The sequence below is a fragment of the Enhydra lutris genome, unplaced genomic scaffold, assembly GCF_002288905.1.
Source record: "Enhydra lutris kenyoni isolate GAN:26980312 unplaced genomic scaffold, ASM228890v2 scaffoldscaffold4, whole genome shotgun sequence".
Lineage (NCBI taxonomy): Eukaryota > Metazoa > Chordata > Mammalia > Carnivora > Mustelidae > Enhydra > Enhydra lutris.
This window is the reverse complement of record NW_019154088.1, coordinates 42,974,812-42,999,089: the sequence shown is the minus strand read 5'-3', so window position 1 is coordinate 42,999,089 and position 24,278 is coordinate 42,974,812. Positions and strand designations below refer to the sequence as shown.

The window sequence follows — 24,278 nt, the reverse complement described above, 5'->3', positions numbered from 1 at the left end:
TCTCCTCAAACTATTCCAAAACATAGAAAAGGAAGGAGAACTTGCAAATTCATTTTATGAGGCCAGCATTACACTGATACTAAAACTAAAGACCACTAAAAAAGAGAACAGGTCAATATTCCTGATGAACATGGATGCAAAAATTCTTGATAAAATATTAGCAAACCAGATCCAAATATACATTAAAAATAATCATTAACCAGGGTGCCTGGGTGACTCAGTGGGTTAAAGCCTCTGCCTTCGATCCTGGGATCGAGCCCCACGTCAGGCTCTCTGCCTAGTGGAGAGCCTCCTTCCCCCTCTCTCTCTCGGCCTGCCTCTCTGCCTACTTGTAATCTCTCTGTCAAATAAATAAAAATCTTAAAAAAAAAAAAAATCATTAACCATGACCAAGTGGGATTTATTCCTGGGTTGCAAGGGTGTTTCAATATTTGCAAATCAACCAAATGATACATATTAGTGAAAGAAAGGATAAGAACCATATGATCCTTTCAATAGATGCAGAAAAGGATTTGACAAAAGAGACAGAGTACAGCACCCATTGATGATAAAAACCCTCAACAACATAGGTTTAAAGGAAATATACCTCAACATAACAAATGCCATCTATGAAAAAACCACAACTAATATTATCCTGAATGGGGAAAAATTGAGAGCTTTTCCTCTATGGTCAGGAACAAACAGGGATGTCCACTTTTGCCTCTGTTATTTAACATACTAGCCTCACAAATCAGATGTCTAACAACAACAACAAAAAATATAAAGCATCCAAATTGGCAAGGAAGAAGTCAAACTTAAACTACTTGCAGAGAACATGATATTCTATACAGAAATGCCAAAGCCTGCACTAAAAAACTGCTAGAACTGATAAATAATTTCAGCAAAGTTGTAGAATACAAAATCAATATACAGAAATCTGTTGCATTTCCATACACCAGTAATGAAGCAGCAAAAAGAGAAATTAAGGAATCAGTCCCATTTATAATTGCAGCAAAAACCATAAGATACCAAAGGATAGATCTAACAAAAGAGGTGAAAAGAAGACCTGTACTCTGAAAACTATAAAATGCTGATGAAATAAACTGAAGCTGACACAAAGAAATAGAAAAAATTCCATGCTCTTGGATTAGAAGAACAAAGATTGTTAAAATGTCTATACTACCCAAAGCAATCTATACATTTAATGCAATCCCTAAAAAATACCAACAGCATTTTTCACAGGGCTATAACGAACAACCCTACAATCTGTATGGAAGAGCAAAAGATCCTGAATAGCCAAAGCAATCTTGAAAAAGAAAAGTAAAGTTGGATGTATCACAATTCTGTACTTCAAGTTGTATTACCAAGTTGTAGTGATCAAAACAGTATGGTACTGGCACAGAAACAGACAAGAGATCAGTGGAACAGAATGGAAAACCCAGAAATAAGCCCACAACTATATGGTCAATTAATATTTGACAAAGCAGTAAAGAATATCCAACAGGAAAAAGACAATCTTTTCAACAAATGATGTTGGGAAAACTGGACTACTTTTTATACCACACACAAAAACAAATTCAAAATGGATGTGAAATCAAGAGGAGAATATAGGCAATATCCTCTTTGACACTGGCTATAGCAACTTCTTCTGAGGCAAGGGAAATAAAAGCAAAAATAAACTATTGGGACTACATCAAAATAAAAAGCTTCTACATAGCAAAGGAAACAATCAACAAAACTAAAAGGCAACCTACAGAATGAGGGAAGGTATTTTCAAATGACAGATGTGATAAACGGTTAGTACCCAAAATACATAAGAAACGGAAAACTCAACATCCAAAAAATGAACAACCCAATTTAAAAATGGGCAGAATGGGATGCCTGGGTGGCTCAGTGGGTTAAAGCCTCTGCCTTCGGCTCAGGTCATGATCCCAGGGTCCTGGGATCGAGCCCCACATCGGGTTCTCTGCTCGGCGGGGAGCCTGCCTCACCCTCTCTCTGTGCCTGCCTCTCTGCCTACTTGTGATTTCTGTCAAATAAATAAATAAAATCTTAAAAAATAATAATAATAAAATAAAATAAAAATAAAAATGGGCAGAAAACATGAATAGACATGTCAAAAGAAGACATCAAAATGGCTAACAGATACTTGAAAAGATGCTCAACATCACTGACCATCAGAAAAATACAAATCAGGGATGCCTGGGTGGGTTAGTTAGTTAAGTGACTGCCTTCGGCTCAGGTCATCATCTCAGTGTCCTGGGATCAAGCCCCACATGGGGCTCCCTGCTCAGTGGGGAGCCTGCTTCTCTCTCTCCCTCTGCTGCTCTGTCTGCTTATGTCTCTTGCTCTGTCAAATAAATAAATAAAATATTAAAAAAAAAAGAAAATACAAGCCAAAACTACAATTAGACAGCACCTTAAAACTGTCAGAATGGCTAAAGTCAACAACACAAGAGACAACAGTTACTGACCAGGATGGGGAGAAAAAGGAACACTGGTGCACTGTTGGTGGGAATGCAAACTGGTATAGCCACTGTGGAAAACGGTATGGAGGTTCCCCAAAAAGTTAAAAATAGAACTACCGTATGATCCAACAATTGTACTACTAGGTATTTACCCAAAGAATACAATAACACTAATTCAAAGGGATACATGTTTATGTTTATAGTACATTAACTATAATAACCAAATTATGGAAACAGCCCAAGTGTCTATTGACTGACGAATGGATAAATAAGAGGTCATATATACATACAATGGAATATTAGTCATCCATAAAAGAGAATGAAATCTTTCCATTTGTATGGACATGGATGGAACTAAAGAGTATTATGCTATGTGAAATAAGTCAGTCAGAGAAAGACATATACCATTATGATTTCACTCATATGTGGAATTTAAGAAACAAAAATGAGGAGTGCCTGGGTTGTTTAGTAGATTAAATGTCTGACTCTTGATTTGGGCTCAGGTCATGATCTCAGGGTCCTCAGATTGACCCCTACATTGGGATCCATGCTCAGTGAGGACTCTGCTTATCCTTCTCCCTCCCCCAGCTTGCTCTCACTCTCTCTCAAATAAATAAATTAAATCTTTCAAAACAAAACAAAACAAAAATGACCAAAGGGGGTGGGGGGAAAAAGAGGCAAACCAAGAAACAGACTCTTAACTATAGAGAAGAGATGGTTACCAGAGGGGAAGTAGGTAGGGGGATGGCTAAAGTAAGTGATGGGGATTAAGAAAGGCACTTGTGTGACAAGCACTGGGTGTTGTATGGAAGTGTTGAATCACTATATTGTGAAGCTACTATTACACTCTATGTTAACTGAAATGTAAAGAAAAACTTTTTTTTATAAAAAATGGAAATGACTTACAAAGTTCTAAAGGATTTGGCTTCTACTTCCTCCCTGACATCATCTCCTTTTTCTAAATAAGTGAATAATTTAAGTACAACTATTTGCACAAAAGCTTATTTTAGAATAAAACTCCTCTAAGGAAAGCAATTATTGCAGGAATAATAAAAAGGGTTGTTACTCTGGCCTACATAAAAATATTATTGATATAAGTGAGGAAAGGACAAAGTCAATATAAAATCAATAAGGTTTCTTATGGTACCTGACAAACTCAGGAAATAATGATTTTAGGTAATACTAAAACTGGCCAGAGATTAGGCTGGGTACTATTAGTATCTCAAAATGCTTAACACCCCAGACAAAAATCCACTTCATTTTTCATTTAAATATAAATGTTAGAAGTAGTAATAATAACCTGCTAGATATCCAAACCTTTTAAAATACATATAATCAGATTTGAGTTGGGTAAAGGTATTCTTTTTCTGACCCAGGAAGACCTCTTAGACTGTCCTCACCAGATATAATCAGCTTAAACAGACTCTTCTAAGTGCAATGAGGACTGGTATAAAAGACACTTAAACAACAGGATTCTTCTTACTAATGTTTACAAAATCAAGATCTGTCAAAAGTAATTAGATATTAAAGACACACCTAATTGTCAGTGACTATTCAAATGTAGACTACAGCTAACCTTCAAAAACTTGTATACAGTTTTAAAAAATCAGTAGTCTAAAATTTCCACACCCAAAAACAAAAACAAAAACAAAAAAACAGCCCTTAGAAAACTTATGACTCTTATTCAGAGCTTAAATGAATAATTTTTTTTTCTTTTTTTTTTTTTAAGAGAGAGCACATGGGGTTGAGGGGAATGGACACAGTGGTAGAGGGAAAGAGACACTCCATGCCCAGCACAAAACCTGACATAGGGCTCGATCTCATGACTCTGAGACCATAATCTGAACCAAAATCAAGAGTCAGAAGCTTAACTGACTGAGCCACCCGGCACAACTGGCCATATTTTTACATGTTTCTTTCTTTCTTTTTTGCTCCAGACCCAGCATGGTGCCCGATGCAGAGCTTGAACTCAGGACCCTGAAATTGATACCTGAAGTGAGATAAAAAATCAGACATTTAACCAACGGAGCCACTCAGGCAGCTCACCAATGACATTTTTAAATTCAGATTTTTAAATAATAGAAAAAAGAAATAAGTTCATTATTTCTTTAAAATATATAACAAACATGACTTTAAAAAAAGTAAACATTTACTGAAGGCTCTAAAGTATGATTTCATTTAATGCTCACAACAACTACAAGAACTATATTTACAGATAAGGAAAACTGAGGCACAAGAAGTAAAGAAACTTTTAAGTGGTAGGGCTAGGATTCCAATCTAAGTAGTATGATTTCAGAGCCATTCTGCTTAACCACTGTACATTACCTTACTTGAAAAAAAGTCTCAAAACCACAAAGCACTCTTTGATCTTTCAAAATATGCCTATGTTTATTTTTATGTATACTATAAAATTATTTTTAAGAAGTAGCTGATTGAGCAATGAGTTAAAACAAAAGAGGCATACGTACAAAGCTAAAATCAATTTTATTTTAGTCTTCATCATCTCCAAAAGTAATTACCTCCAGTTGCTCCTTCTGGGTAAATCCCTTCACGCTTTTCCCTGAGGCATGGCCAACAAAAGTCATCACTCTAATAACTGGCTGATGCTGTAAAAGCATTTCTGCAATTTCTTGAACACTATCTCGAAATGAAGAGAAGATCATAACCCTGGTCTCATCACATTTCTTTTCAGAGGTGTTTTGAGCTATAGAACCAAAAAATACTTCAATTACAACTTTTTTTTAAAACATATACCCAAGAGTTATTTCAAGACAACCCTGAAACTTATACGAATGAATTTGTTTCAAAAAAAAGTAATTTCAGATATCTTAAAACTTTGCTGGTTATCCTCCTAGTAATTTTAATACTCTTAGCTTCCTATGTCTCATTGGCTGTCATAATAAAATCCTAAACAAATCAAATAAAAATTACCTGAGTCATTTTTAACCAGTCAATTCATGTATGATGCCAGTTATTCTCCTTTACCTTCTAAGTCAGAATCCCAGAACTGTAGTGCTCCCACTGATTTCATAAATATTCCCTTTTCTTTTTGGCCACTAAAAGCATTCTCTCAATCCAGGCCATGGGATTCTGCCCCTGAACCTATGATATTTTCAAATTCTCCAAGGATAACTATAGAATACCTCCTATAGTCAATCACAAAGCTGATCTCAAGGTCTCTGTGCTTGGGAGGCAGCAGAACACACAAGTAAGAACATGATCTTTGAAGGTGGGCCACTTAACTCTCTGGGGGATGTGTAACCATGACAGTTAATCCTGTTAAGCTTTAATTTCTTCATATCTAAAATGAATGGAATATAAAGTATATTGGCTTGCCCATAGCAATTGATTAATAATTGCACACACCAATTGCACATGGCAATTGGTTAATAATTGAAAGTTGTATGGATTTTTTGCATGTTTTATTTTTAAGCTTTCCTATGATATCTATTAATTAATCTTTATGTGCATGCCAGGGACTGCACTAAGCATTTTCTATATTAACTCATTTAGTCTTCATAACAACCCTACAAATTAAATGATTTAATATATGTAAAGTTGATTCACAATATCTAAGGAAAGAGCAAGAGCTGTTGCAAAAATTATTCTAGATAAACCTCCTTTGAATTATCAAGCCTCTGCATCTGACCAACTCCTGACCAACTGCTACTTTCAATGCAAACCCTATCACCTTCAACTGGCTACAGCCTGCATTTCTATGTCCATTCTACTGAAGGTCCTCTACCAAAGTCTCAATAATTTCCATATTGCCAAATCGATGATCACTTTTTAATTCATTTTACCACACGTCTCAGCAGCATCTAACCCAGTCCACACCTTCCTACTGAAATAGTCTCTTTCCTAAGCTTCTCTGCGATTCACTTATCCATCTTTCTTAACCTCTTTGGTGGATTTTTCTTCTTTGTCTTCTTCTTCTTCTTCTTCTTCTTCTTTTTTTTTTTTTTTTAGACTTTATTTTTAAGTAACCCCTACACCCAAGGTGGGGCTTAAACTCACAACCCCAAGACCAAGAGTCACATGCTCAACCAATTAAGCCAGCCAGGTACCTCTCCTCTAAACTGTAAATTTGGTATTCTTCAGGACTACATTCTGGGTCCTCTCATCTCTAAACTGTATTCCTGGTAATGTGATCATAACCATTCCTGAAACTTTAAATATTATCTTTATGCTGTGATTTCAAAATTTATTCATATATATGTGAAGAGATTAAAAATAGCCTGGGGACACATGGGTGGCTCAGCCGATTAAGCGGCTGCATTTCACTCAGGTCATGATACTAAGGTCCTGGGATCAAGTCCCACATCAGGCTTCTTTCTCAGTGGGGAGCTTGCTTCTCCTTCTGCCTGCCACTGCCCCACTTGTGCTCACTTTCTCAATCTCTCTCTCTCTCCAATTTAAAAAAAAAAAAAAAAAGGCAAAAAAAAAGCCAAGACCATTCTTCTGAGATCCAGATTCACTTATTCAATGCTTACACATCTCCACCCAGATTTGTCAAAAGCATCTAAATCTGTTTGCTCTTTCTTCTGTATGCTGTTCTTAATTTTTTCTTGGTTCATGTAATTATTCAAAACACACACACACACACACACACACACACATAGGTTTCTTTTTTTTCCTTCATATTCTATGTCTAATCTATCAGCAAATACTGTTGGCTCCAAATTCAAAATATCTCTAGAATCTATAATCACTTAGAATCTCCACTACTACTTTCTTGGTACAAGCTACCATCAACTGTTATCTTCTTAAACTATGACTATAGTCTCCTAAGTGGCTAATGTTGATACTCCGCAAAAGCTACCACAGTGATCTTTTAAAAATGTAAGTCAGATAACATCACTCTATTGCTCTAAATGTCCCTATAATGATTTCACAAAGCATAAACATTTATAAAACAAAAACCAAAGTCTTGACTTGGCCTATAAGCAATATATGATCTGGTCCTTGGCTACCTCTTCAATCTTCGCCTAGACCAATCTTACCCTCATTATACTACTCCAGTGGCATTGTTTGTTTACTGATCCTTAATCATATCAAACACCCCATTGCCTCAGGGACTTTGAATCTTCTATTCTCTCTGCCTGGTATGATCAACCCCTAAAAATCCACAAGGCTTGCTCCCTCACTTCCATCAAGTAACAGCTCAAATATCACCCTAGTGACAGGCTTTCCCTAACACCCTATATAAAATAGCACTCCTCCATGAGTATCTCCTTAACCGTTTTACTTTTCCCCACCATTATATTATATATTGCTTTACTGTCTGCTTGCCTTCTATTTTCCCAGACTTAATTTTCTTTTTCATGGACTACTTTATTCTTAGCTTTTTGACCATTTATTTCCCTTGTCCCACTCTCCCAAAATTTATTAAAGCTTCTTTTTTAGGTTTATTATCCAGAGTAATTAAAAGCCTATCTTCTCCATAAAGTGTGACCACAAAGCTCTTTCAGTAGCTTTGTCTTGCCTTGAAGCTACAAACATGACTTACCATTCCATGACTTGAAGTGTTCAACTACAATTTCTTCTAATTTCTTTAACTTTGGATGACTATAAAAAAATTTTTTATCTTTATCTCCTACAACAAAAACAAAACCACCAAAAAATTGTTATATATTTTCCATTCAATTACATTAATGTATTTTAATTATCCTTTTCAAAATTGATTTGTTGGGGGCACCTGGGTGGCTCAGTGGGTTAAGCCTCTGCCTTCAGCTAAGGTCATGATCTCAGGGTCCTGGGATCGAGCCCTATATCGGGCTCTCTGCTTAGCAGGGAGCCTGATTCCCTCCTCTCCCTCTGCCTGCCTCTCTACCTACTTGTGATCTCTCTCTCTCTGTCAAATAAATAAACAAAATCTTAAAAAAAAAAATGGATTTGTTGGGATGCCTGGGTGGCTCAGTCAGTTAAGCATTTGCCTTCAGCTCAGATCATGATCTCAGGGTCCTGGGAACAAGGACTGGCTGGCTCTCTGCTCAGTGGGGAGTCTGCTTCTCCCCCAACTCATGCTCATGCTCTTTTTTTCTCAAATAAATAACATCTTCAAAATAGATTTGACTTTTTTTCTATTCATTTAAGTAAGTAGCATCTGTGTAGCACGTAAGCCCTACCATAAAATAAACTTTGAATTTTTCTTTAGAGACTTATCTATTTACTTATTTTAGGGGGAGAGAGAGAGAAAGTAAGGGAGAGACTCTCCAGCAGATTCTCCACTGAGTATGAAGCCCAGCATGGGGCTCAATCCTACAATCCTGAGATCATGACCTAAACGGAAATCAAGAATAAGATGCTCAACTGACTAAGCCACCCAAGTGCCCGTGAATTTTTATTATAATTTCATTCTGAAAGAGAATCCAAATGAAATCAGCAGCAAAGTAGAAGGGAAAAGTATGTATTTAGTTAAGTTATAAATCAGTTTTTGGTAGTTCTGAGAATTTTCACTAATAGTACCAACTACTATTAACATCTAGTATATATTTAAAGTTTACAAATTTGGAATATATATTTATCGTAACTTAAAGAATAAAATCTTTAAGCATTTAATAGCCCTGTTGCTATAGAAAGAAGTAATGATAGATACATGGCTCGATGGAGCAAAATTTCAAAATCAATCTGATAAAGAGAAATAATATAAAATTTTAAAAGAAAAACCACACCTTTTTGGATAGTAGAAAAGCCATTTGCTGAAGTACCACGTGTATGTGCAAACATGCACTCTAGATGATTATAGAGTTTCATGAAGTCCTCATTTCGGCCAAGTTCATTTTTTGTCCGAGTCATTCCTTCAGAAATTAGGAAAAGATTTTCCAAATTAATAAATATAATAGCAAAATTAATCAAAATTATTTATTAAAAAGAAATTACATTTTAGCAATAAATATAGAATTTTCTAATTCAAACATGAAAGCCAGCAACTATTTCCAGCTCCATGTTCACATTTGTATTAATGAATTGCTTGCTTTTTATCACCAATTTAGCAAAAACAAAAAGGCATAATCATTTTTTACATAACTATTTAATAGCTTTTTGTTGTTTTTGTAATTGTTCTGTTTGTTTTTGTTTTTTTAAATAATCTCTAGGCCCAAAGGAGGGCTCAAATTCATGATCCCGAGATCAAGAGCTACACACTACTGACTAAGTCAGCCAGGCACCCTTATTTTATTCCTTGTTAAAATAAAGCATCTTTAAGTAACCCAAACTGTTCAACACATGTTTAACCAAAATAATAATATGTCATTACTCCCTTAAATAATTTCATATAATTTACCTTTAGTTCCATCCATAATTCCACAAAGGAAGAAATATAACGATCTCATTCCCATTTGCTGCAATAATTCATAACCATGATATAAACTAATACAAATAGCAAACTCTCCCTCAATTATGCCTTGTTGTATTCCCTAGGAAAAAAAAAAGCACATATCGAATTTAACTAGAGGAAGAACTAAAGATACATGTTCTGTGTGAAACTTATCACTCTATTGAAGGTCCACCTACTGAATGTCATAGGACATAGTGCCAGTGTATTTTCCATATAAAATTTGTCCCTCTTTAATTTTATTTTTTAACTCAATACAAAATTTACATTTTAAAGAGAATAAGTGATGGAGAGAAATAACTTGTCATATATTTTTTCTCTTTCTAGGTAAATTATTAGCAGTATATATAGATTCCTTTTGTCTTTCAAAACTAACAAGCACCTACTACATATCAAGCACAAAGACAGATATTTGGGATACAATGGAAAATAAGTCACATAATGGCCTATGCTCATAAATGTTACTGGCACCAGAACAAAATTTAATTAGACAGTTTAACACTAACACTTAACATCAATAACATTTGACACTGTCCTAGGACCAGACACTGTTCTAAGCACATTACTTACACAAATTCACTTAATCCTAATACCTGGGAGGTAGGTTCTATGGTTTTGCCCATTTTATACACGAGAAAGCTGTAAAGCCAGTATTTGAACCCATGAAATCTGGCTCAGGGTCCTTGTGCTTTTAACCACCACTCTCAAGGAAATACCTAGTCTTTGTTTGTTTTTTTTTTTTTTTTAGATTTTATTTATTTATCGAACAGAGAGAGACACAGTGAGAGAGGGAACACAAGCAGGGGCAGAGGAAGAGGGAGAAGCAGGTTTCCTGTTAAGCAGGGAGCTGGATGCAGGGCTGGATCCCAGGACCCTGGGATCATGACCTCAGCCGAAAGTAGATACTTAAAAACTGAGCCACCCAGGCGCCCCTACATATTCCTTTTATGAGAGCATACAGCAAGTATAACTATATGGTAGGATAATTTTTATCTTTATTTATTTTTATTTTTTTAATATTTATTTATTTGACAGACAGAGATCACAAGTAGGCAGAGAGGCAGAGAGAGAGGGGGAAGCGGGCTCCCCGTTGTGCAGAGAGCCCGATGTGGGGCTCGATCCCAGGACCCCGGGATCATGACCTGAGCCGAAGGCAGAGGCTTTAACCCACTGAGCCACCCAGGCGCACTATGATAGGATAATTTTTAAAAGAGACCACTGAGAATAAGTTTTAATTATTTTCCTTTATTAAAGATAAAGACTATATTATTCTCTACCTTACATCTTTAGTAGCATTTAATTTCAGTAATAGTTATTTTAAATGTCTGCAGGGTAGTGATAAATGCCCTAAAATGGCACCGCAATTACCTAAACCACCTCTCTGCAAAATACAAACTCTCATCAGTAAGATCAAGTTCAGAAGGTTTAGATTTAATACCTAAAATTTCAATGAACCTTTAATGACTAGCAGAAATTAAAACACTTTATTAAAGTTTAGTATAATATACTCTAATTTTACAGAAAAGGTTCCCTTAGTGGTTCCCTAGATACTACAAATAAAGTCTTCATTTCTCGGTGTAACATTTAAAGCTACTCTTATGTGCTTACAGCCTAGATTAACTATCATATCTGACTTTCTTAATCTTTTACCTAAGCTACATTGGCTTGTTCACTGACTCCTTCATACCTTCATTCAATTGCCTCTTTTCTTTTGCAAATGCATTATCTCTCAGTTCAAAGAATGACTCAGTGCTTTTTTGCTTGTGAGCATCTCTTCTGACTTTGGACCTACCTTGAGGGGTTTCTTTCTATCCATCTACTGTTTTTTCCTAGGAAGATTGGAAATAAGAAGCTTACTCTGATGCTTCCTCCAGCCTCTAGTATCAAGAGTTAAGACTAGTTATAAAAGTTAGCTATATTCTACCCCCCTCATGGCACTAACAGAAATGAACTAAAATACCAAGTCTTTATTAAAAGTTAGAAGATAAAGTTATCTTAATTCAAAGCATTAAAGCATATTTTTGTTAGACTTTTTCATGCTTTTTATAAACTATATAGATAATATGTGAATTCTTGATGAGCTAATATATATCCAAAAAATCATTATTTACATTTTATCTTGGGTCTAAACAAAAACTTAACCTCTCTTCAAAATTAATTTAAATATACCTACCACAATATTTGGAGATGGGTTTTTCCTAAATTGATCTCTTGCCAAAATTATCTGGTATTTTGTTAGATTGGGGATATCCCTTCTCATCAAAACATTCCTCTGAATCAAAGAACTGGCAAATGCCTCCAAAACCTGCAAATTTCAGTGAAATTTAGTTTAAGCTTAAAGTCCTTTTTCAAATACATTTTCTCACATATTAAAATAGAAGTTACATATTGAGTAAAGTTTGTCTTAAAATAATTTTTTTAAAAGATTTTATTTGACAGAGAGAGACCACAAGAGAGAGGGAACACAAGCAGGGGGAGTGAGAGAGGGAGAAGCAGGCTTTCCACTGAGCAGAGAGCCTGATGCGGGGCTCGATCCCAGGACCCTGGGATTATGACCCAAGCCAAAGGCAGACGCCTAATGACTGAGCCACCTAGGTGTCACTTAAAATAAATTTTTAAGTAAACACACAAAATAACAACAAAACTTAAAAGTACTTAACATGTATCCCCAGATTATATCTATATGAAGAGTCAGCACAAGCAACTATTGGCTCCAACTATAATTCAAGAACATATGTGCTTATCTGTGTATTTCTTAATTCCCCTCCCTTCCTAACCTACACATGCTGTAATCTAAGCACAATTAATAAAGGACCTTTGATTTCTCAATGCTGCATCTTCAATATGAAGAACAAAGTCTAGCGTATAGGTAAATATTTGTAGTCTTGCTGATTAAATCAAAATGTCTTGAGTACATTCAATTTGATTTGTTGATTCATTCTTTCAAGAAATATTTATTAAGCATCTAGTATATGTCAAGCATTGTTCCAAAGGCTAGAAATTTGTAGCTGAGACAAATGAAGTTGCTACTTTCATAAAGTTTATATCCAATGAAGGGAAGCAAAGAATAATGAGTGAATAAAGAGAGCGTCTATTACAATAAATGCATTTAAGAACCCAAAACACAGTAATACTATAGAGTTTTGGAGGGAAATGGAGTCACTATTAAGTAAGGTAAACCAAGATGGTCTCTCTAGAGAGGTAATATTTGAGTTGACGTCTGAATGATGACAAGTTCTGAGGACAGAGCATATCAGGCATTGGAAAGAGGAGACAAAAAGTCTTAATGCAGGATGAGCTTGATGGCACAGTGAATGAAAATAGAGACCTAGGGATGAAGGCCTAGGACAGCAATGTGTAATTAACAGTTTAAATTTTTGCCTAATTCTATTTCCTAAAATAGGGCTTTTTAGTAGTTTTATTTTTCATCCCTTCCAGTTTTGCTGATCTTATCACATACAGAACCATCCAAAACCATCAATAAAATGAAATGCCTATCATATTTGTTTATACAAATTATAATTTTTATATCCTTATAAATGGAATGATTTTAATCATGACAAAATGTACTAGTATTAAGGAGATGATTTTTATATCAAAATAAAAAGCTTCTGGAGATGCCTGATTGGCTCAGTCCTCAGAAGAGCATGTCACCTTTTTTTTTTTTTTTAAAGATTTTATTTATTTGACAGGGAGAGACAGCAAGAGGGGGAACACAAACAGGGGGAGTGGAAAATGGAGAAGCAGGCTTCCCACTGAGCAGGGAGCCCAATGCGGGGCTTAATCCCAGGACCCTGGGAATACGACCTGAGCTGAAGGCAGACACTTAACGATTGAGTCACCTACCCCAGAAGAGCATGTGATTCCTGATCTTGGGGTCATGAGTTCAAGCTCCAAGGTGGGCGAAGAGTTTACTTAAAATAATTAATTAAATAAATAAAATAACTTTTTTTTTTTTTTTAAATAACTTTTTTTAAAAAAGATTTTATTTATTTGGCAGGCAGAGATCACAAGTAGGCAGAGAGGCAGGCAGAAAGAGAGAGAGAGAGAGAAGGAAGCAGTCTCCCTGCTGAGCAGAGAGCCCGATGTGGGGCTCGATCCCAGGACCCTGGGATCATGACCTGAGCCGAAGGCAGAGGCTTTAACCCACTGAGCCACCTAGGCACCCCAATAAAATAAATTTTAAAAGAAAGCTCTGCATTACAACGAAAACCATCAACAAAATGAAAAGCCAACCTACTGAATTAGAGAAGATATCTGCAAACAACTTATGTGATAAGGGGTTAATATCCAAAATATTTAAGAGCTTATAAAATTCAACACCAAAAAGAGATCTGATTTAAAAAATGAGCAGAGCGGTGCCTGGGTGGTTCCGTCGGTTAAGCAGCTGCCTTCGGCTCAGGTCACAATCCCAGGATCCTGGAATGGAGCCTCATGTTGGGTTCCCTGCTCAGCAGGGAGTCAGCTTCTCCCTCTCCATCTGTCCCTCCCCTAACTTGTGCACATGATCTCTCTCTCTAATAAATAAATAAAATCTTTTTAAAAAAATAAATAAAAAACGAGCAGAGGACCTGAATAGACATTTTTCCAAAGATGATATTCAGATGGCCAACAGAGAAGAAAAGATGCTCAATACCACTCATCATCAGCATCAGGGAAATGCAAATAAAAACCACAATGAGATATCACCTCACACCTGTCAGAATGGCTAAAATCAAAAAGATGAGAAATAACAAGTGTTGGTGAGAATGTAGAGAAAAAGAACCCTTATACGGTGTTGCTGGGAATGTAAATTGGTAAAACAACTGTGGAAAACAGCATGCAGTTTCCTCAAAAAATTAAAGCAGAACTACTATATGACCCAATAATTTCACTACTATGTATTTACCCAAAGAAAATGAAAACACTGGTTTTAAAAGATACATGCACCCTTATGTTTATTGCATTATTTACAAGAGCCAAGATGTGGAAGCAACCCAAGTGTCCATCAGTAGACAAACTGATAAGGAAAACGTGGTGCGTATATATAGATAGATATACGCAATGGAAGATTACAGTCAAAAAAGGGACAAAATCATGCCATTTGTGACAACATGGATAGACTTAGAGGTTATTATAAGTGAAATTAGTGAGACAGAGAAAGACAAATATCATAGGATTTTATTCATGTGAAATCTAAAAAAAAACAATGAATAAGCAAGAAAACAAAAAGCAGAATCAGACATATAAATACAGAGACAAAATAATGGTTGCCAGAGGGGAGGAGGTTGAGAAAATAGGTGAAGGGAAGTGGGAAATACAGGCTTCCGGTTATGGAATGAGTAAGTCCCAGGAATAAAAAGTACAGCATAAGGAATATAATCAATGATATAGTAATGTTGTATAGTAGCTACACTGTAGTGAGCATAGCATAATATATAAACTTGTCAAATCACTATGCTGTACACCCAAAACTATTTTAACATTGTGTGCCAACTATATTTAAATTAAAGAATTGTTTTTAATATTTATTTATTTGACAGAAAGAGAGACACAAGCAGTTTGGGAAGTTGGAGAGGGAGAAGCAGGCTTCCTGCCAAGCAGGGAGCCCGATGCGGGACTCGATTCCAGGACCCTGGGATCGTGACCTGAGCCAAAGGCAGATGCTTAACAACTGAGCCACCCAGGCGCCCCAGATAGAAAAAATTTTTAATCACAAAGGAAATGATCACGGGAAATACTTTGTCATATCTTAATAATACTTAAAATTTTGTCACAAATAATTTGAAAACAAAAATAAAGCATATTCCTATAGAACTTTTAAGAAAGACTTATTAAAGGTTAAATGATAGATGAATATTTTGGCTATCTATTCCTATATAACAAAATACTTGAAAACATCATAAATTAAAATAACCACCATTTTATTTGCTCATGATTCTAATTCTTCAAGTAAGAATTCAAGCATGTCACTGAGAGCTCAGGCCGAGATACTGCATTAACAATGAGCACACCTAATACACAGATACTGGTTTCAAATTACCATTCTTCCATAAAAGTAACAAGGATTCCTTGGAGAAATGGTTGATTCCATGGCTGGAACACGAGAAATACCAAATGAGCACAAAATATCTTGTGAGGACAGAAAGTTAAGAAGTGTTAAAAAAAAAAAAAAAATGCATGTCTAAAGGACACAAAGAACTCTTAATGGCCAAAGTTGGAGCAATCTGGGCAACAAAACTCATACTGATATCAATATTAGATTGTAGCAGATAGGAAAAAAATAATCTATTAGTCTACACTGATAAAAGAATTAAATTAATAAATGAATTTTAATTGACAAACATTAAAAAATTGAGAGAAAGGAGAAATCGTGATTAAGCAAACATAACAATTAAATGTAGCAGGCAATAACCATCATTGCATGCTAAAATTAGAGAGCAAAGTATACTGAGAAACAGGACATTTGAGTAGTCTTAAACTAATTCCCCATTGGAATTCTCTATATTATTTGGGCATATTTCCTGAAAGTCTAAAACCACTGCAAAGTAAAATGTTAAAAATAAAATAAAGTGTTAAAAATAAAAAAGAGGGGTGCCTGGGTGGTTCAGTGGATTAAGCCTCTGCCTTTGGCTCAGGTCACGATTTCATGGTCCTGGGATCGAGCCCCATATTGGGCTCTCTGCTCAGCGGGGAGCCTGCTTCTCTCTCTCTCTCTCTGCCTGCCTCTCTGCCTGTGATCTCTGTTTGTCAAATAAATAAATAAATAATCTTTGTTAAAAAAATGATAAGAAAAAAAAAAGGATTGTCAGGGCACTGCAGGGACAGCTAAACTCTGTTCTTTGATGTCTGGAGCCCTGAATGGCTGAATGTTAAGTGTAATACCTCAACTGTAGCCATATGTTTACACCCTCGATTCTAGTTATCAACCGGTTCCTCCTTTCTCCTAAACACAGCTTAGCTGAGGTTCATCATGGCTTACTTGAGGTTTATCATATTCTGTGGTCAAAGTCAGTCACAGAGCCAGTCTAGATTAGAAGGAAAAGGAAATAGGAGGAGTGTCAAAGAATTTCCAGGCATCTTTAATCTGTAACAATGAAGATATGAGAACAAGATGTTCTCCTAGCATGACACTAATTAAGAACTAGAGAAAAATAGTGTGTTACCTCAAATTTTTCCCATTGAAATTGATAACTGGCCAAGCAATTTCTCAGAAACTACAATATTGACACTTGGCCCAAATAATCCTTTGTTGTTGGAGGACTACTCTTGTTCATTACAGAATGTTAACCAGCATTCTTAGCCTCTACACATTAGATTTTAGTAGCAACTCTACTCTCCACCCCCTCCAGTTATGATACCCAAAAATGTGTCAAGACATTGCCCCCCCCCCAAAAAGACATTGCCAAATGTCACCAGGTGGACAAAACTGCCCTCAGTTGAGAATCAATGCTGTATAAGAGATACAGGAGGAAAAATACTGAAAATATATTTTCTTACAAAGAAACTTCTGGTTAAATCTGGACTTGTGTTATAAGTGTGTTTTCTATGTGAAAATGCACTGAGCTATTCACACTTAGATTTTGTACACTCCTCAATTTATATGTGTGTTTTATACTGCAATTAATAGGTGTACTTTTTTTAAAAAGGCTGCAGTTGGCTCTAGAAATGGTTCATCATTTTGTATTTCCTCTTTAACTAATAGTAACTAACAATTAAAATGTGGTACTAACTCCAAAAATTTTGATTTCAAGTAATTTTTCAACATGCTAATTATATAAAATGATATAACTATATATTCTCACAGCCAAGTTCTACAAAATAAAATAAAGACATCATTTGTGAAAACCCTGAATAGTAATAAAAATGGCTTACCTGGATATATGCCTTTTGGATGGCTGCAAGTTCTTCACCAAGGGGAACAACTAGCTTTTCAACTCGCCTTTCATGAGAATATGGCAAAATATCTGGAGAATCCTCAGAACGAAGTTCTATCTGCCCAATTCGTAGGTTAGTAATAACCTGTTGAACAGCCTACACAAAATCAAGTATGATTATAACTACATTGCACGTTAAATTTTTTTAGCTTAGGTTACCAACAAAAATAAAATAGTGGTAAAATTTGAAATTCATATCATTAAACTTCTTTTTGTTTTTAATATAAGTTACATTAGAAGTAGTACAAGAGGAAGATAAGGCTTTAAAACATCTTTCTTTCATGCAGCCCTTCCAGCCAAGAATCCAAGAAATAAGAATATTGGTAAACGTCCAACAAGTTCTTCAAACATATTTTGGACTTTTCAATGGCAGTGATATACTCCTTCCACCAACATTTAATGAAGATTCAGACAAAACAGAAGTTTTGGGGTGGCGAACTAAATCCCCAGAATCACAACCCAGATTTCCTGGTTCCCTGGCAAACACTTTTTTTCCAGTGTTTTTTTTTTTTTTTTCCTTTGTGGGAAGAACAGAGAAATCTTTTAAAATGCGGAAACTGGGAAAACATCACCTTAACCAAGTCGAGATTAACAGCAACAGTGGTAAAACAAATCAACATCATGTAGTCTCTGAACCATGCACCGAGAAAGCTACAGCATCACTTCTGGAGTATTCTTGCCAAAAATGCATAACCTCACTCCAATCATAAGAAAACATCAGACAAACCCTAACTGAGGAATATTCTACAAATAACTGGCATTTGCTCTTAAAAGTGTCAATGTCATGGAAAACAAGAGAAGACTGAGAAACTATCACAGATACGAAGGACTGAAACATGACAACTAAATGCAAGTGAGATCCTGGACCAGACCTTAGAACTGAAAAGGACAGTGGTCGGAAAACTGACAAAATTCAACTCAGGTCTATAGAGTATTTACTAGTACTGTGCCAATGTTAACTTCCTAGTTTTGATAATTTTACTACGGTTATATGTTAACACCAGAGGAAGATGAGCAAAGGAGAGATAAGAGACTGAAAACTTAAAAAAAAAAAACCCAAAAAACTGAAAACTTAAATAATTTATAAAACACTTATTGGGGCACTTAGGTGGCTCAGTTGGTTAAGCGTCTGCTTTCAGTTCAGGTCTTGATCTCAGGGTTCTGGAATCTAGCCCTACATTGGACTCCTCGCTCAGCAGGAAGCCTGCTTTTCCTCCCTCTGTCCCTCCCCTGCTTTGTGCTCTCACACTTTCTAATAAATAAAATCTTTAAAAATAAATGAATAAAATAAAAAACACACTATTTCAAAATTTAGTGCTTTTAACAAACTACTTATGCATACTGACATCTAAAAACTACTGGTGAAAAAAATTTTTTTTCTTAATTAAAAAAATAAAAACTATTAATGTAGAAAATCTTCTCCAACCAAAGAAGAAAACAGAGGCATGTATAAGAAATGTTATAGTCCTGATGTCAAACTAAATACTAGAATGACAAACTGATCTGGGCCCATACAAAAGTTATTATTTTTCTTAAATGTTAAGAAATGGAAAGACATTTTACTTACCTTTATATCACTACCTGGTGTGGCACTAAGAGCCAAGATTCTAAAGTGATTTGTATATTTGACTAGTTCTCTTACAACCTTAAAAAAGAGAAAAAGTTATTTAATTTTATCTATCCAATACAAGATAACAGTGTTTCTGTTAAACAAGCTATTATATATGTTCCATTATCATTATTTCTTATTCAGAGTATTAATGGTCTAAGGGATGGAACTATAATATATATTTTATATATATAAATATAATACATAATCATGTATAATATAATATAATAAAATATAAAAATAAGAAAAAATACCAGTATGAAATTAGATCTAAAATGGAAAAAAAAATTAAGGAAAAGACTTTAAAAATCCAACTTTCCTTTTAAATTCTAACACATTTTCTCAGTGACAACAAAGCATCATTCTAGATGTTGCAATATGAATTCAACACCCACATCTATATGATTAATATCAGATATTCCACCAAATTCCTATATGATCTTCACATGAGGCCCCAATACAAGGGAAAAGGACCCTTAAGTAAACTGAATTACAGTAATAGCTCTCAAAATCCTATAGTTCTGCATTAAATATAGGAAATAGTAAAAACAGATTACCTAAAAACTATTCTTTTTTTTTTTTTTTAAGATTTTATTTATTTATTTGACAGAGAGAGATCACAAGTAGATGGAGAGGCAGGCGGAGAGAGAGAGAGGGAAGCAGGATCTCTGCTGAGCAGAGAACCCGATGCAGGACTCGATCCCAGGACCCTGAGATCATGACCTGAGCCGAAGGCAGCAGCTTAACCCACTGAGCCACCCAGGCGCCCTAAAAACTGTTCCTATTTAAGCCCACGTAAAGGATGAATTCAGCGAGACTCACACTGAATCTTGACCAATCTCAAAAAATATTATTTATGGAATTTCTTTTTAAAATGATATAGAACACATATTAAGACAGAACATTTTACTTACAGTCTAATTGTTCTAAGTAAAAACTGCTGCAAGACAAACCCTAATACGTTACTTTTATCCAAGTGGGATTCTCATGCATTTTGTAGAAGAGGAAACGGTGCTGTGTTTGTAACCCAGGAAGCTACATTCTTCATGGGATTGGTGTGCCTATTGGAATCTACATCTATAATATTCAAGGTACATAAACACTCAAGGCTGCCTGGAAAATTAGTGAAATCAATGCATGCCTCTACTGTACTTCATAAAAGCATAAGCCTTATAATTAAAAAAAAAAAAAGTAAGCTGCCTCAATGGCTCAGTCAGTTGAGTGTCTGACTCTTGAACTCAGCTCAGGTCTTGATCTCAAGGTGGTGAGTTCAAGGCCCACACTGGACTCCACAACCAATGTGGAGCCTGCTTTAAAAACAAACAAACAAAAAAACTCAATGCTAAAAATGTTTTGAAAATAAAATAAATGAGTTAAAGTTGCTACATATAAGCTAAATCTACAAAATAAATTCGCAGAGTTAAAATAAAAATTTTTAAATGCCACACTCAAGCAGAAACCTTAACACACTGGGTATTAATTTAACTTGGAAAGATATGAAAAGTATATACATCCATTTCCTGCCTAAAATCAAGAGACTCTTAATCTCAGGAAACAAACTGAGGGTTGCTGGGGGGAGGAGGAGAGGGATAGGGTGGCTGGCTGGATTATGGACATTGGGGAGGGTATGTGCTATGTTGAGCGCTGTGAAATGTGTAAGCCTAATGATTCACAGACCTGTACCATTGAGGCAAACAATACATTATAAGTTAAATTAAAAAAAAAAAAGGCTGTGAACTAACAACAAAAAAAAAATCAATTTTAAGAAAGATAACAATTCTCCGCAAGATAACACAGAGATATAATACAATAAACTTAACTTAAACTTAAGTTCCTTAATCAGGGAAACTACAGATTCACAAACTGGCAGTAAAATTCACCTCTCTGGCACTAAATAAAATCAACTTTCCCTTCTATTCTTACTCTTTCCCTGTTATCACCAGCTCATAGTTTTACCTACCTACCATCTCTATGTTGATGATTTCCAAATCTGTATCTCCAGCTCAGAACTCTCCATTGAGATTCACTGCCCACTAGGTATCTATAGCTAGATGCCTCAAAGACACTTCAAACTCAGCAATCTAAAGCTACCTTCATTATCTTTCCACAATACCCCAAATCTTCTGTGCATCCATAAGTCTCCGTTTGTGACGAGGAGCACCAACATCCTCACAGTCTTCCAAGTCAGAAACCTGGGAAGGAGTCATCCTAAATTTCTCCTCTCCCACACTGTACACCCAGCTTTTAGCCCTCTCTCTTCTAATCTCTTTTAAATCTTAAGTATCACCCCAGGTAAACATTTAAATGAGTCTCCACCACCCATATCCCCTATGTCCTACAAAGAGCATTCAAACTGCTAGCCATAATAGGCAAGTGCCTTCATGACCTAGACCTTAAGTTCTTCTCCAGCCAATCCCACCTCTTCACCTTTATAATTCATATTTATGTAGTACATAACTAGAAGGCACTGTTAGGTATATCGCACACATTATTTCATTCAATCTTGGTAACAACTCTTGACAGTTAAGTATGATTTTACCTAGCTGCCAGAGAAAGACACTGCATATCTACTACCAATTTTTGAACAATTAACTTTGTTCCAAAACTCCACCCATACCCTATTTTAGATTACTGCCTCAACCATGACTAGGCTTTCATCATCTACACCTGACACTAATGTCTTGCTAGGGATTAAAAAAACAACAACAACAAAAACAAAAACCCAGGCAGTAGAGACACTGGTTTGAATGAATGATTTTCTTCACTGAAATAATGTGAGTTTTTTTTCATAATGATAACACAATAACTACCATCATTAATAAGTATTCACCAAAATACTCTTTAACAGTATGTTCACAGTACAAAATACTTTTAAACGAAATATTACCTGGCAATATGCATAGTTTCCAAGAGCTTTATGAGCTTCATCGATAACTAGACACTTTATTTCAGCAGCAGGACAAGCTCCTCTAGAAAGATCATTTACCATGACTTGAGGTGTAAGAAAAAGGACTCTCTTACTGTGCCATATTTCCTTCCTGGTGAAAGCTTGAGTAGATCCTGTAAACAAAAGTGACATCCTACATTCTAAATACCAGGACTGTTACCTTTAAAATATCTATAAATAATCTGGCCTAATTTCAGAATGCAGTCCTGTTTTGGTAATCTGCCTTCAGACAAGAACAATTTAACAAATCATTGAAATGTTAAATTTTAAAGCTCTGTTGTGATCCCAGTGTTAACGCTGAGACACAACTAGACTGTCTTTAGAGAATTCCTACAACATGGCATAATAACTGAAGAAAAGCAAATTCTTCAACTGGGAAATCTTTCTGGGGAAGAAAGTCAGAAAACCTCCTGTTCACTTCTGATGGGGTATACATACAAATCGCTTCAAAGTACTCCGACAAATCACGGAGAGTCTCTGAAAATTGAGGAGAGCAACCCTTTTTGTGAGGGCCAAACTTGCTACAAATAGATAATGCTTTAAGAGAGAGAATGGAAACTACGGATACTGTGATCTGACTATTCCTCCTGGGTTAGGAATTCCTTTAGCTCAATTTCCACCAGAATGCGTGCTTTCCCGAGTATACCACCCCCGGTTAGTTTCAAATTAACCCATTTTCTAAGATACCTGTCATTTCGGCCATATGGGACTGCGGAATACCCATCACTCGGTAGCAAGCCTCGATCTGCTGTGTGACCAAAGGTTTCGTGGGGGCCATGAATACCACCTTACCGGAAGGGAACCACCGGTAGAAATTGTACATGACCACGGCGGCAATAAAGGTCTTTCCCAACCCGGTAGGCAGACACACCAGCGTGTTGCAGAACAGAGAGGTCCGAGCAATGTGCAGCTGGTAGTCCCGCACTGGGCAATTAGTAGGGTAAATCCACAGGGAGCCCGCTGAGGTGCAGAAACCGCCATTCTCTAAACTCAGCTGCCGCTCCGCCTCATACACTGCAACCAGCAATACATCATCGTCTGACTCCCGCTGAGCCTCGGTAGCCTCTGCAGCGGGAGGAAAATGTGCCCTAGAGATGCCAGGGCTCTGAGGCCGCTCAGGTCCAGAGCTGCAACCCGGAGCTCCGGCGGACCGAGAAATGCTTGAGCCCCACGTCTGAAAAAGTGTTCTTTGCCGTCCGCTCATTAGGATGACGACCACCAAAGGCTTCTCTCAGACGCTAGCAGTTCCAACAGCTCAACCGCCACCATTCGGATCCCCATCGGTTACCTTCGCACAAAACAGAGGAACGTGAGGGCGGGACTGCAGCCTGTTCATCTAGTTGAAAATGCCGCCACTGAGTTTGCGTCGGAAATATGATTGGCTAGCTTCCCGGAAAACCTCGCGGCCTCCCGGAGACGGATGCTCAGTGTTCCGGCGTTAGTCTGAATTTGGTCCGCGGTTCAGTCTCTTCACAGACTCTAAATATAAGTTCCGTTCCCAACGACTGTGTCCCGGCCTCATTGCTAAAGTGATCTTGCTTAAAATGATTTAAAAAAAAAAAAAGTAACTTTGAGATCCTAGGGACAACGGATACCCAATTTTTTTGTGTGAATTTAACGTTATCGAGCGAATATTTCTTATTCCTTGTTGGCTGTATTTTTAAAGATGTGAAAAGCAAAAGGGTTAGTTTGAATTAAATATCTTATTTCTTTTTCCAAGCCGAAAAAACAAAAATGCCCGGTCTCTTTTTCACAGTATTTGGAAAGGCAGCCCATTATTTTACTATTTTTATTGTTAAGAGGGAAGTGAACGGTTTGGTCCCGTATTCGTGGGGAAATCCGAAAACAAAAAATGTAAGGCTTTCCTGGCTCCACCATTACATCTTCATAAATGATATAGAGCAGTACGCGTCGGTGTGGTATTAGTCTATTCTAGCGAAAGCTTTCTACCTCAGGCTTGGATACAATTCCCGGCTTCTCCACCCTAAACCTTGGCAGCTTGGGAATAGCCTCTGTAAATTTG

The 24,278-nt window shown here is 36.3% G+C and overlaps 1 protein-coding gene across 1 annotated transcript in view; it reads right to left on the bottom strand.

The window, feature by feature from the left end:
• Positions 1-23,459, bottom strand: part of LOC111160959 (Fanconi anemia complementation group M) — a 29,854-nt gene extending 6,395 nt beyond the window's left edge. Inside the window, exons 1-9 of the mRNA XM_022524367.1 lie at positions 22,943-23,459; positions 22,196-22,368; positions 19,267-19,344; positions 17,638-17,796; positions 11,957-12,088; positions 9,733-9,865; positions 9,122-9,247; positions 7,957-8,043; positions 4,967-5,151 (exon numbers count right to left, since the gene is read on the bottom strand). Coding sequence (XP_022380075.1) covers positions 4,967-5,151; positions 7,957-8,043; positions 9,122-9,247; positions 9,733-9,865; positions 11,957-12,088; positions 17,638-17,796; positions 19,267-19,344; positions 22,196-22,368; positions 22,943-23,459 — 1,590 coding nt within the window. The remainder of the gene's footprint in view (positions 1-4,966; positions 5,152-7,956; positions 8,044-9,121; positions 9,248-9,732; positions 9,866-11,956; positions 12,089-17,637; positions 17,797-19,266; positions 19,345-22,195; positions 22,369-22,942) is intronic.
• Between the last annotated feature and the right edge of the window lie 819 nt (positions 23,460-24,278).